At 63.9% G+C, this 12741-nt stretch overlaps 4 protein-coding genes across 4 annotated transcripts in view; 1 reads left to right on the forward strand and 3 right to left on the reverse strand.

Moving 5' to 3' along the window:
• Positions 1 to 592, forward strand: part of EMIHUDRAFT_452552 (hypothetical protein) — a gene marked incomplete at its 3' end in the record, with an annotated part of 3171 nt that extends 2579 nt beyond the window's left edge. Inside the window, exon 4 of the mRNA XM_005763254.1 lies at positions 545 to 592. Coding sequence (XP_005763311.1) covers positions 545 to 592 — 48 coding nt within the window. The remainder of the gene's footprint in view (positions 1 to 544) is intronic.
• Positions 593 to 1905: 1313 nt separating this feature from the next.
• Positions 1906 to 2715, reverse strand: EMIHUDRAFT_54259 (hypothetical protein; the record flags this gene model as incomplete). The annotated part of the gene is made up of 1 exon (XM_005763255.1): positions 1906 to 2715. A coding segment is annotated over one exon (810 nt), but the record flags the coding sequence as incomplete, so codon positions are not given.
• Positions 2716 to 5016: 2301 nt separating this feature from the next.
• On the reverse strand, positions 5017 to 9552 carry EMIHUDRAFT_437738 (electron-transferring-flavo protein dehydrogenase). Its single transcript, XM_005763256.1, has 17 exons — positions 9036 to 9552; positions 8856 to 8966; positions 8658 to 8789; positions 8560 to 8590; positions 8375 to 8489; positions 8173 to 8241; positions 7901 to 8012; positions 7591 to 7692; positions 7442 to 7519; positions 7270 to 7344; positions 7135 to 7200; positions 6707 to 6807; positions 6415 to 6493; positions 6151 to 6252; positions 5939 to 5999; positions 5574 to 5633; positions 5017 to 5501 (listed from the first exon to the last, which is right to left on the reverse strand). Exons 1-17 carry the CDS (start codon positions 9519 to 9521, stop codon positions 5404 to 5406), a joined length of 1878 nt encoding a protein of 625 aa, XP_005763313.1. The 5' UTR covers positions 9522 to 9552; the 3' UTR covers positions 5017 to 5403.
• A 2805-nt stretch (positions 9553 to 12357) lies between these two features.
• The window catches only part of EMIHUDRAFT_465151 (hypothetical protein), a gene marked incomplete at its 3' end in the record, with an annotated part of 2895 nt that continues 2511 nt past the window's right edge, over positions 12358 to 12741 (reverse strand). Inside the window, exon 4 of the mRNA XM_005763257.1 lies at positions 12358 to 12397. Coding sequence (XP_005763314.1) covers positions 12358 to 12397 — 40 coding nt within the window. The remainder of the gene's footprint in view (positions 12398 to 12741) is intronic.

Raw genomic sequence — 12741 nt, forward strand, 5'->3', positions numbered from 1 at the left:
ATCCCCCCCGGTGGGGGCCCCTTGCGCCGGCGCGGCCCCCGGATGTGTAAAGGGGGTTTTTTCCCGCCTCGGTTTGTCAACAGGTTGGGCCCCCGACGGGGAGTCGAGGCCCCACATCGGAAAAGTGGCCGAGTCCCTCGAGGAGCTCCCCGGGAAGCTGGGAGGGTGGGCCTCCCCGTTGACGCTGCCGCCGCGCGGGCCCCGCGCGGGGATTGCATGGGGGGCCGGTCCCCCCCCCCCCCCCCCCCCCACCCACCCCCTTGCCAAGGCTGTGCCGGTATACGCGCCCCCCTTTTCGCTTGGGTCCTTCCCGTACGTGTTTTAAGCCAGGCCGCCCGCCCTTCCGAGGCCCCTCCGTAGTCTTCTGATCCGCGCGAGAGCAGTGTGCCCGCGCCTATCTCGGCGATCGCCCGCGCCCTGCGCTTTATCACCTCCGCGGCCGTGACCAGCGCGCGCTATTCCCTAACCCTATTCTGCGACACGCGTCCTCGGTGTGTCGCGGCTTGGTGTTCGTGGACGTGGATCGTGTGGGCTACGTCACAAGGTCGTCAGTAGTCTCGAATGTTTCTCCTTCTACAAAAAAATCTCCTAAGTCCTATCCTGCAATGTATATAGTATATCTCTCTGGGTCTGCAAGTCTGGGTCAGCAGGACATCATAGTCATAGAGACGCATCTTCAGCCATAATCACGGTTCAGTCACGCGGATCAGCCGTCCCGACGCCGCGACGCGAGCACAGCGGAGAGTGGCCAGTTTGGGTATAGAGCCGCACCCCCCGCGACACTCTCGAGACGATCTTACGGCTTTAGTAACTAACACACCGCGAAACGCGGCGCTCTGGTTGTTGGCACAGTCTGGCTGTGGTCGTCCTCAGTCGGATGTGCTCGGAGCGGCTCTCGCTCTATCGCCACCGAAACCAACCTGGCGAGATCTCACGCACCCTGTAGGTGACAATGTACTCCGGGTAGGCCTGCGTCAAGTCATACATGACCACCATCGTCGAGTCGCAGTTGCCCTCTCCAGCGCGTGACGGCCGATGCGGTCCGCCTTGCACGGAGTCGAAGAGCACACCCGGGCTTTGCTCCGGCGGCTTGGTCAAGCTCTGCGTCTCACGGCTGACGAGGCTTCCAAAGTCCTTGGAGACGCCGACCGCAGCACGGAGCAGCAGCAGCTGCCGCAACTCCTTGCCTGGGTAGTCAGGGTAGAATACATACGAGCGGTCTTCATCGCCATTGGAGTATCGCGCCTTTGCCGCAAGGTAAACTCCTCGCCCGTAGAAGGCGGCACTCGAGAACCGAGGGTCGATGCCAACCTCGTGTTCCAGTGCCTTGTGAGGGTCGAGAGCGGAGGTCCCGTGCCACATCTTCTGCTCATTCGCATCGCCACCGCGCGTAAGCCTGATCCGATCCCGTTTGGAGCAGTAGTCCCTCCACAGCAGCCGATCCTCAACGCGCTCGAGACGGACAAGCTCTGCTGTCGGGAGCGACTCCTTCAGCTGGCCCTCAACCTCTGCCCACTCTGATCCAGAAGCATCAACCAAGACCTGGCAACGACCAGATCGCCACCAGTCGATGCTGCCACGGTCGCCACCGTCGTCAGACTGAGAGCTCCAGGTCGCAGGAAAATGCACCTGACTGCGTTTGAGCAGCGCCTGCTGCCGCGCGAGCTCAACTTCGGCCGTGCCGCAGTCATGCCGGAGCGCGACCACCTCGTCGCTCGTAATCTGCAGCTGCGTCTGCAGCGTAGCCTTACCAGCAGTGGCGTGCTCGACAGCGGCCCGAAGCTTGGTCAACTCGGCCTCGGCCTCGGCCAAACGGCGAGCGAGCGCCTCGGATGCGACTGCAGCAGCAGCAGCTGAGGATCCGGCTCCGTCGCTCACGACAGGATGAGCTGCAACGAGCGCGCCGAGCTCGGACGCAAGCGCTTCGAAGGTTGGCCGAGCGGCCGGGTCTTGACTCCAGGATACCACCATCAGCTCAAGCGCCTTGGCAGGGGCGCTCGGGAGATCTGGGCGCAAGGGCTCCTCGCCGTAGAATGAATCCATGTGCGCTGCCTGAATCTCCATCTCCGGCTTGCCAGCCCAAGGTGGATGGCCGGCAAAGAGCTCCCACAACAGCATTGCAAACGAATAGACGTCGCATGGCTTCGCGTAGTTGGCGCCGCCCTTGCGCTTGGGCCGTGACAGCTCAGGCGCTTTGTAAGCCATTGTGCCGCGGGCGCCTGCTGCGGTTGCGAGGGCGCTCGCAGCGAGAGAAGCCCCAGTGAGCGTCGTCCTCAACTGCAATGATAAGCCAAAGTCGGCGACGAGCGCCTCTTCAGCGCGGCTGATCAGCACGTTCGCCGGCTTCAGGTCGAGGTGCAAGATTCCGCGAGAATGCAGCGCCGCCATCCCGGCGCAAATGTCGCGGGCGAGCTGGAGCTTTCGGCCGACAGCCATCGGCACGCCTGACGCTGAGGCAGCGTCCAACTCGTCGACCAGAGTGCCGGTAGCCAGAGGGAGCAGCATCATCGGGCTGCCATAGTCAGTGCAGACACCGAGGAGGTGTACCACATTCGGATGCCGGACCCGGCCCAAGGTTTCTGCCTCCTTCAAGAGCATGCCCGCCGCTCGCTTTCGCTCGGCAGCGCTCGTGTCAGCCGCAACCACCTTGACCGCGATGTCGGCGCCCTGCCACCGTGCGCGGCGCACAACGCCAAAGGTACCTCGGCCGATCTGCTCTTCCAGGACGATTTCGCTTGCTGGCACGTGCGTTTGTTGCGCCTGCAGAGCGAGCTTCTTTTCTAGCCGGGCCGCCAAGGCGTTTGCATCCTCAAGCTGGCGCTGCAACAGAGCGAGCCTTGCCGATGCTACCGGAGACGGAGGGGCGGCAACTTTCAACGACTGTGCCATTGCCCATGCCAGTTGTGCATCTTCACTTGGAGTGAGCACGTCGCTGCCGCACTGCTCGGCGAGGAAGCGGAGCGCGTCGACGTGTCTACCGCGAGCGGCGAGTCGAGCTGGCGTGCCGCCGTTCGCATCCGCAGCCGTCAGAGCCTGTCTGCCGCACTGCTCGGTGAGGAAGCGGAGCACGTCGACATGGCCATTGAAAGCGGCCCCGTGCGCTGGCGTGCGGCCATTCGCACCCGCAGCCATCAGAGCCTGTCTGCCGCACTGCTCGGTGAGGACGCGGAGCACATCGACATGGCCGTTGAGAGCGGCCCGGTGCGCTGGCGTGACGCCATTCGCAGCCGCAGCCGTCAGCGCCTGTTTGCCGCACCGCTCGGTGAGGACGCGGAGCACGTCGACATGGCCATTGAGAGCGGCGGTGTGCGCTGGCGTGTAGCCTTCAGCATCCGCAGCCATCAGCGCCTCGCTACCGCACTTCTCGGCGAGGAAGCGGAGCACGTCGATATGGCCTTCGACAGCGGCGCGATTGATCGCGAGTCGCGCTGGCGTGCGGCCGTACGCATCCGCAGCCATCAGCGCCTCGCTACCGCACTGCTCGGCGAGGAAGCGGAGCACGTCGACATGGACATTGAGAGCGGCGGTGTGCGCTGGCGTGTAGCCTTCAGCATCCGCAGCCATCAGCGCCTCGCTACCGCACTGCTCGGCGAGGACGCGGAGCACATCGACATGGCCATTGAAAGCGGCCCCGTGCGCTGGCGTCCTGCCCTTCGCATCCGCAGCCATCAGCGCCTCGCTACCGCACTGCTCGGCGAGGAAGCGGAGCACGTCGACATGGACATTGAGAGCGGCGGTGTGCGCTGGCGTGTAGCCTTCAGCATCCGCAGCCATCAGCGCCTCGCTACCGCACTGCTCGGCGAGGAAGCGGAGCACGTCGACCTGACCACTGCGAGCGGCGTCGTGCGCTGGCGTGGCGCCGTCTGCACGTGTAGCCGTCAGCGCCTCGCTGCCGCACCGCTCGGTGAGGAAGCGGAGCACATCGACATGGCCATTGAAAGCGGCCCCGTGCGCTGGCGTCCTGCCCTTCGCATCCGCAGCCATCAGCGCCTCGCTACCGCACTGCTCGGCGAGGACGCGGAGCACGTCGACATGGACATTGAGAGCGGCGGTGTGCGCTGGCGTGTAGCCTTCAGCATCCGCAGCCATCAGCGCCTCGCTACCGCACTGCTCGGCGAGGAAGCGGAGCACGTCGACCTGACCACTGCGAGCGGCGTCGTGCGCTGGCGTGGCGCCGTCTGCACGTGTAGCCGTCAGCGCCTCGCTGCCGCACCGCTCGGTGAGGAAGCGGAGCACATCGACATGGCCATTGAAAGCGGCCCCGTGCGCTGGCGTCCTGCCCTTCGCATCCGCAGCCATCAGCGCCTCGCTACCGCACTGCTCGGCGAGGAAGCGGAGCACATCGACATGGCCGTTGAGAGCGGCCCGGTGCGCTGGCGTGCTGCCGTTAGCATCCGCAGCCGTCAGCGCCTCGCTGCCGCACTGCTTGACGAGGACGCGGAGCGCATCGACATGGCCTTTGGCAGCGGCCTCGTGCGCACTGTCCGCCATAGCGCTATGCGTCGCCCGTCGCGGCGTCGGGTCATGGGACGTCCGTTTGTCGACCGGCCTGTGTAGACGGGAAGCCCCCGGTTCTGAGGTCCGTCCTCCGGTCTAAAAGAGTCTAAAAGAATTTAAGTCACGGAGCGACGCGGCGAGCGCAGGCGGCGAGCGTGCACGTCGCCTGTGCGGCGTCTTGTTCACTCCCCTTTGAGCTACCTTTGTGCCCCCTAAGGGGCACCCCTCCTGCGCTGCGCGTATGGTCACCCCTCCCTTCCGCCCTGTTCTGTTTTGCCGATGCCCCGCTCCGAGAAAGCATGTCTCGCAGCTGCGAGAAAAGACCTTCTCGGGTCCGAGGGCAGCCTCAACTGGAGTAGGGAGATTTGGATTTTGGTCAAACGCCTGCTGGGGGCAGCTTCGTGGAGGTATTCCGGAAGCCAGAGATGATCCCACTTGTTGTCAACACACAACACAGCCTAGGCGCCAGGGCGCCAATCAGATCTCCCTAGTGATGTTGACAACGGGCAAGTCGAGATGGGCAATTTGAGATGACCAAAGAATTTACAACAAAACTCCCTCGGTCTAAAAGAAACGTGTCCTCTAAGCGCGTTCGCGCCGTTCGGGCAACGGCACGTTCAATACACAAACGACAAGCACAAACTCCACGAGACGAACGTACTTGGGGGGCCAGACGACGTCACAGCGCCCAACCCGCGACACGGCGAGCGCCCGAGGACGTGGAGAGAGGCGGAATGGAGGAGTCGCAAGTGGTGACCCCCTCATCGCCCAACTCCACCCTCCGGCGCTGGCGGAGCACCCCCTCCCTCGCGCCTGCGCCTGCGCCGCCTGCACCGCCGCCGCCTACTCCACCGCCGCCGCCCGCCCTCCGTGATGCGCCTCCGCGCTACCCCCTGGCCGCCTCGGTCACATGCCAGCGTACGCCGGCCCGCCTCCCCCCTCGGGCACGACCCAATCGATGTTCTGCGAGGGGCACTTGATGTCGCACGTCTTGCAGTGGATGCCTGTTCACGGCACGAGCTGTGAAGAGGCGCGGCAGGGGGCGGGCGCCGCACACAATCCCCTCGGGTGGTTGCAGTTCTGCGCGTTGATCTGCAGCCGCCGCTCTCCCTCCTCCTCCAAGTACTCGTACACGCCTGTGAGTGGGAGTGATCGCGTTCGCCTTCCTGGGACCGAGTGCTGCCTTCCTTCCGACCTGTCGTCGCTGCCTGTCTGTGCTCGGCTCTTCTTGGGGTTGTGCCAGTGTGTGTAGAGCGTCAGGGCGCAGATACGATCTCGCGCCGTGTGGGCGGGGCACCGCGTGAGTACGAATACAGTGAGTACGAATACAGTGAGTACGACTGAACGAATGCGCCCGAAGACAGTCGAGTACGACTGCCCTCGCGAGCACCAGTTGGAGAGGAGACGGCCGCATCTGTCTTCCGCTTCTAGGCGTGCGCGCCCGCGGGGCAGAAGCGCTGCTCCGGCCCGTCGAATACGGCGAGGTTGCGCGCGACAGGCACCTGCTCCGGCCAATCTCGTGTCATCTCGCGCAATCTCGTGTCATCTCGGGTAATCTCGCGCACTCTCGGCGCACCGCGCCATCCCTGAGGGCCAGGTGCGATCTCGGCTGATCTCGGCTGATCTCGGCTGATCTCGGGCTGGTCTCCCCACCGCGTCATCCTTGAGCGTCAGGTGGGGCGGCTGGTTGCCCTCGTGGTTCGTGCCGGTGAGCGCTACCGAAGAGAGGAGGTCGAAGGACACCTCGCCGTCCGGCTGGGGGGGGAGGGGGGAGGGGGGGGGGGGGGGGCCGAGAGGCTGGAGAAAGGGAAGGGAAGGGGAAGGGAAGGGCCGGTGATGGGAGACTCTGAGGGTTGTGGCGGGTGAGACCCCCCCCACCCCCCACCCCCCCACCCCCCTTTCCCAAAGAGCGCACGCCTTTGGGTACTCGATGGGCGAGAACTCGGAGGCCGGCTTGAGCCTCTCGTGGTCGGCGCCGCCGTGCGAGAGAGTGAACCACTCTCGGCCTGGTAATCAATTCATCATTCATAAGTAATGCTTGGCCATGGAGAGTGCGAGAGAGTGAACCACTCTCGGCCTGATAATCAATTCATCATTCATAAGTAATGCTTGGCCATGGAGAGTGCGAGAGAGTGAACCACTCTCGGCCTGGTAGTCAATTCATCATTCATAAGTAATGCTTGGCCATGGAGAGTGCGAGAGAGTGAACCACTCTCGGCCTCGCGTGACGTAGTGCACGACGCCCGCGTACAGGAAGGTGCCCCACATGCCCAGCGGCGTCGCGTGCGCGGCCGGACGCACGTTGCGCACCTACGTTTGGTGTGTCCGGATGTCTGGTACTGTCTGCGATGGTGTCTGGTGCACGCGCCCTTGGTTGTGAGCGCTTATGCTGTGTTTGCTACGTTGTGTTGTCTGAACTTGTCTAGTGGTGCGATCTCGTGTGATCTCAGGTTATGATCTCGTGTACCCATATCCCCCCACATCCCCCCACATCTCCCCACATCTCGTGTGATCTCGTGTGATCTCGTGTGATCTCGTGTGATCTCACCGAGTGCAGCTCCTCGTACACCCACGACCCACATCTCCCCACATCTCGTGTGATCTCGTGTGATCTCGTGTGATCTCGTGTGATCTCACCGAGTGCAGCTCCTCGTACACCCACGACCCCTCCAGCGCCGACTGGTACGGGCCCAGGTCCGCCACCGGGCCTTATTAATTAATTAATCACTAATTAGACTAATAATTAGACTGGTACGGGCCCAGGTCCGCCACCGGACCGGTGAAGGGGGGGGGCATCTCCTCCTCCTCCTCCGCCGCCTCCTCGGCCTCGGCGGGCTCCGGCAGCGCCTGCATCGCGAGATGTGGGGAGATGTGGGGAGATGTGGGGAGATGCGGGGGAGATGCGGGGAGATGTGGGGAGATATGGTGTGGGCTCCGGCAGCGCCTGCATCGCGCTGAAGGCGCTCTCGGCCGCCAGCATGCCCGACTTCATCGCAGTGTGCGTCCCCTTGATCTTGGGCACCTAAAAAAAGAAATCCGAGTACGCGTGGCAAGATTTCTTTTTTCTCCCGGCCGCGTCTCCATCGTAGGCGCGTTGAGGAAGCCGGCGGCGCAGCCCACAAGAGCGCCGCCAGGGAAGGTGAGCTTGGGGATGCTCTGGAAGCCGCCCTCGTTCAGCGCGCGCGCGCCGTAGGCCTGCGTCGTGGAGACAGAGAGAGAGAGAGATTCGGCTCAGGGACGACGGCATAGGCAGAGTCTTCAGAGCGCCGCGTGGAGACGAGGGGCGACGAATACAGCCGAAGACGGCTGAAGACGGCCGAAGACGGCCGAGCACAGCGGAGTACGTGTCCTCTCGAGCGCTGGGTGGAGTGTACCATGCGGCCGCATCTAGGGTGGCGCATGCCAGCCTCTCCCCCCCCTCGAAGGTCGGCCGGATGGACGGGTGCGTCTTCCACTGCTGGAACATCTTGAAGGGGTTGAGGTACGGGTTGGAGTAGTCGAGCGCGACGACGTACCTTTGGGTTCGGGTGCCGTGGGGGTAGGGGAGGGTGGGTTCGGGTGCCGCGGCGTGCGCGTGTGTGGTAGCTTTTGCTGCTGCGACCGCTGCTGCTGCTGCTGCTGCTGCTGCTGCTATTACTACTGCTGCTGCTGCTGCTGGCTGCTACACGCAGCCACCCTGTGATGACGAGCGTGTCTCCGTCGCCCTCGGACGGATCGAGGTGGTACAGGAACGAGCCGCCCCACCTAGAGAAAAAAGAAATCTCCGTCGGCCAAACAGAAGTGTAGGCCGGCAGGAACGAGCCGCCCCACCTAGAAAAGGAAAGGCACGGATCCGCCAACAGGAGTCCGGCCGTACGAGAGAGACGAGCGGCCGCACGTGTTGTTGTCTGCCGGCCATCCGGCGGTGTGGTCGACGTGCCCCGGCCTGTGCTTCTCAGGAGAGATGCGCCAGAGCTCCTTGAGGCCGAGGCCGTACGTCTGCGGCTCGGAGCCTGAGACACAGAAGGGCAGCGTCGATTGGACCTGCGGCAGCGGTACTTCTCTTCCTCTGCGGCTGTCTGCCCGCGGCGAGGCTGAACTTGTCGATGACCTCCTTGGTGAGCGAGCCTGTTCACAGCAAGAGGTGTGAAGAGACGCTGTTCACACCTGCCGTTGCACACCTGTGTGAGCGAGCCGCGGCAGCCCTCCGCAAAGAGCGTCGCCTTTGCGCGCAGCTCCATCCCTCGCTCAAACGAGTCCTTTGGCGCGCCGTCCTTCGCCACGCCCACGTCGTTGGTCGCCACACCGACCACCTGTCCACAGCGCGCCGCCGTGAGCGCCAGTTTTTTTTTTGCGACCTCGGTCTCGACGCGGCTTGCCTCGTCCGTGTCGTTGTACAGGACCTCGACGCCGCCCTGTCCGGTGTATATCTCGACGCCGAGCTCCTCCGCCTGCTCCGCCAGCCACGCGGTGAAGTTGCCGAGCCGCACCTGTTCACAGCTGGAGTGTGAAGAGGTTGAGCTCGTCGAGCGCGCCGCGGAGTCGTCGCCCAGGCGCACGATGTAGTTGCCGTGGTTGTCGGTCGGCGTGCCAGACATGATCGGCAGCGGGAGGTTGAGGCTGGGGAACCACGGGGGAATGTAGCCGAGCCGCTCGGACGTCACCGGCGTCTTGAGCGGCGCGCCGCGCTCCTCCCAGTCCGGGAAGAGCTCCTCCAGCGCGCGCGGCTCAAGCACCGCGCCCGAGAGCGTGTGCTCGCCCGCGCCTGCCGCCTTCTCGAGCAGCGTGACGCGGTAGTCAAGGCCGGCCTCGTTGCAGAGCTGCTTGAAGCGGATCGCGGCGGACAGGCCCGCCGGCCCGCCGCCCACGATCAGCAGGTCCGTCTCGTCCGCAAACCGCTCCATGTCGATATCCTGCCACCGCTCGTCGGTCGCGCGGTCAATCTTCTTGTAGTGGGTGGTGAGGACGCCCTTGGGCAGCGCCGGCGCGCAGAGTCGGCGCGTGGAGGTGAGCAGCGGCGAGCGGGAGCCCAGGCGTGAAAGCATGCTGACGCAAGGCGATCAAGGCGAGACTTCGCCCTCGTGATGACGTAACTCAATATCTCTTTTTAGCCCACCAGTAGGGATTCGACTACCAGCTCTCCGATCGGGCCGCCGACAGCGGCCTTGCGCAGCGCGCCGCTCGACGGCAGGCTGCTCCCCACCCTTCCAACATCTGCATCTGCTGTCTCTTCCCTTCCAGCTTCTGCTGTCTCGCTTATCTCGCTGCGACCGCATCCGGGGGCCTGCGCCGACCGCCTCGCTTCGCCAGCGCTGCCTATGATTGCGGCACGCACGTCGGCTCGCCGCCCGCGTCGCCGCATAGCGCGCCGCTCGTCGGGGGAGTGCCAAGGAGGTTGAGGAGTACAGGCTGCCTCGCTCAGACCGCCGCCGACGCGGCGCGAGGCCCGAGGCCGCGGTCGGCGCTGCTGCGGGACTCCTGCGCTGTGGGCTTCACCATCGTGTCCTGAGTACGTCGCCGACGCCACCTGCCGCTCGCCGCTGCCTTGCACTTCCCTGCCATCAGGCAAACACACACACACACACACACACACACAAACACCAATCGTGAGCCGTACTGCTACGCATATGCAAGGAGGCCCATATGCATACGCATCACATTACGCCCCCTCTCGGGAATACGTAAACTCGGTGCGTGTACGTCACTTGCCAGTCCAAATGCGTCGCATTACGCAGCCCGTCGAACGCCTCCCCCTTCAAAAATAAATAGAAAACGTCAATACATACACGTAATCATCGCGTGCGTGACGGCGCGATGGCCCTGTGGTTGCCTCATACGTACCACGTGTCACGTATACGGATTATGGATCTCCGCCGGTGCGCCGCGGCCCGGGGGGGGCGGGGCGTCTTCGACGTATCACGTATTACGCATACGTCTTCTTCACCGCAAGCTTTGCCCGGGGGACGGTGCAATGGCCCGCGCGGCGGGTCACGTTTACGGATTACGTATCTCGCCCCGCGCGCGCCCCCGAGCCCCCCCCCCCCCCCCCCGCTTACGTATCACGCATACGCATTACGCATTACGTATTTTTCATCCTTCGTAGTCCAAGGCAATGTTACAAAGCATAAATTGTACGAAGACAATGGCAGTGAAGTGCCAAGAGAGACACCTTCTCCGCCGACAGTCAAACAGTTCCCTCGAGGTCTCACAGGACCCACACACAGCAGGTTGCAGAGGGCGGCCAATTTTTGACCCGAAATAAAGAACGGAGATAGATAGGGGGGGGGGGGGGGGCTGTCGAGGGCTATGCCCGAGTCTGTTGTTGCCAGCGCACACACAATCCTCGCCAGCTTATGGCAGCCCGAGCGGCAGCGCCAACTTATGGCAGCCCGAGCGGCAGCGCCAGTGGCAGTGCGCGCACATAAATCAGGTCCCTCCTTGCCCGGTCTGCGATGCAGGGCGGTGGTCGTGCCATCTTCGCTTCGTACTCGAAACCACCACGCCGCAACCGTCGCCGGCGCGCGACACGTTCCCGTAGGCCGGACTGCCTCGTCGAGAGTGTGTGCCGCCAAGGCGGGACACACTCAGGGACGGTGCCGACGGGACGCGGCTCGAAGGGTGTGGCTCCGCAGCGCGGCTGGCACTCGTCGCAGAGGCCTCACCTTCGAAAAGTCGGGCATGGCTCCACCCGCAACTTGCTCGCTAACACGCGCGCACCGCCGAGCCTGCGGCGGGCGCGCTGCGGCCGCACGTCTAACTTCGTCATAGTGCCACGACGCGTGTGCGGCCTAGATTTAGCCCACGCGCCTCTGCTCGCAAACACTCACCCATTGAATTGTCACTGCCCGTGAGTGCGAGATAGGGCTAGCAGTAGGCAGCTAGCCTGTGAGGAGGGCGTCCATAGACACCTCACAAGACCCCACACACGGTCTCGTCCGTGCCTCGCCGGCCGGCGAGATTGCTAGAGGTGGAGCAAGCTGCTCTAGTCTCACATGTTACTTCCTGTCGTCTGTTGTTTGTTGTGCCCTTGTTTGTTCTCTTGGCACCTTGGAGTGCTGGGGGGGGCGACAGGAAGAATGTGGCCCTGAGTTATGTGTACGCCAACTCAGGGTGTGTGGCAGCCAGCTGGCTGTGTGTCTTGTGAGCCTGTTTGTGTCTGTGTGTCGCTCGTGCGTGTCGTCATCATCTGTCTAGCGTCCACCCATACCGCGTTGGTGTCCAGTCCGAGCCTGGCTGTTCTTCACCTCTTTCTACCTACCTACCTAGTAGGGAAAGGCAGCAGTGGGAACCCCCTCACTCACGGCCCCGCGAGCGCCTGCAGCGAGATATCCATCGCTGCATTGCAGCATTGGTCCTCGCCAAGCGGGCCCAAGCATGAGCGCACTGGTTTAGTGCGTGCGATGCGCGGTGAGCACTGTTGAGGGGGAGAGATTTGTTTTTGAGGGGTGGCCCGTCTACCGTCTACCGGTAGACGGGGGTCAGTCCCGGCCATGCAAAGAGCAAGGATCGCGCCCCCCCACTGCGGCACCCTCAGCTCGGTCAAGCGGTACGACCCCGCGCCAAATGCGTGGGAGGCGGTGGCGCCGATGGCGGCAGGGCGAGCTATTGTCGGCGTGGCGGTGCTGGACGGCAAGCTGTACGCTGTGGGCGGGTACAACAACGGCTTCCTCAGCTCGGTGGAGCGGTACGACCCGGCGACGAACGCGTGAGAGGCGGTGGCGCCGATGGTGGCGGCGCGGAACTCTCACGCCGTGGCGGCGCTCGGCGGCAAGCTGTACGCTGTGGGCGGCTTGAACGACGACGACGGCTACCTCAGCTCGGTGGAGCGGTACGACCCCGCGACGAACGCGTGGGAGGCGGCTGCGCCGTTGACGACCGCGTCTAAGTGCCGGGGGGCTTTTGGGCCCGCTCGGACAGCCGCCTTTCGATAGATAACAGATACATCACACAAAGAGAGAGGATAAGAGAGCAAGAGCGAGAGGAGAGAGATCAAGATCGACTCGGACATGCCACATGTTGTGTGAGGAGCGGGGCAGCGGCTGTGCGCGCGACACCACACAACTCCACAATGAAACGAGACCCGCAGGACATCAAAACAGTCACGGAGGCGGCGGTGGCAGGCGCGCGGCGCACAAAAGAACGGTGGCGGAGTCCTCCGGGTGGGGGGTGAGCGGGGTTGGCATCCCTCGCTCATGCCGACATGCAATCATGGGGGAATGTGGCGTGGGCCCCCACAATCACCGGAATGCAACGCTGCTCTCTCCT

The sequence above is a fragment of the Emiliania huxleyi genome (assembly GCF_000372725.1).
Source record: "Emiliania huxleyi CCMP1516 unplaced genomic scaffold EMIHUscaffold_64, whole genome shotgun sequence".
Classification (NCBI taxonomy): Eukaryota; Haptophyta; order Isochrysidales; family Noelaerhabdaceae; genus Emiliania; species Emiliania huxleyi.

Bases quoted from the DNA above. Each gene is read 5' to 3' on its own strand.
- EMIHUDRAFT_437738 (XM_005763256.1), bottom strand. From the start codon at position 9,521: ATGCTTTCACGCCTGGGCTCCCGCTCGCCGCTGCTCACCTCCACGCGC. The intron at 7,201-7,269 runs GTGGCGGACCTG...TAATAAGGCCCG, and splicing joins CCCCCCCCTTCACCGGTCCG to GTGGCGGACCTGGGCCCGTA. The intron at 6,000-6,150 runs GTGGGGAGACCA...TGGCCGGAGCAG, and splicing joins TGACGCTCAAGGATGACGCG to GTGCCTGTCGCGCGCAACCT.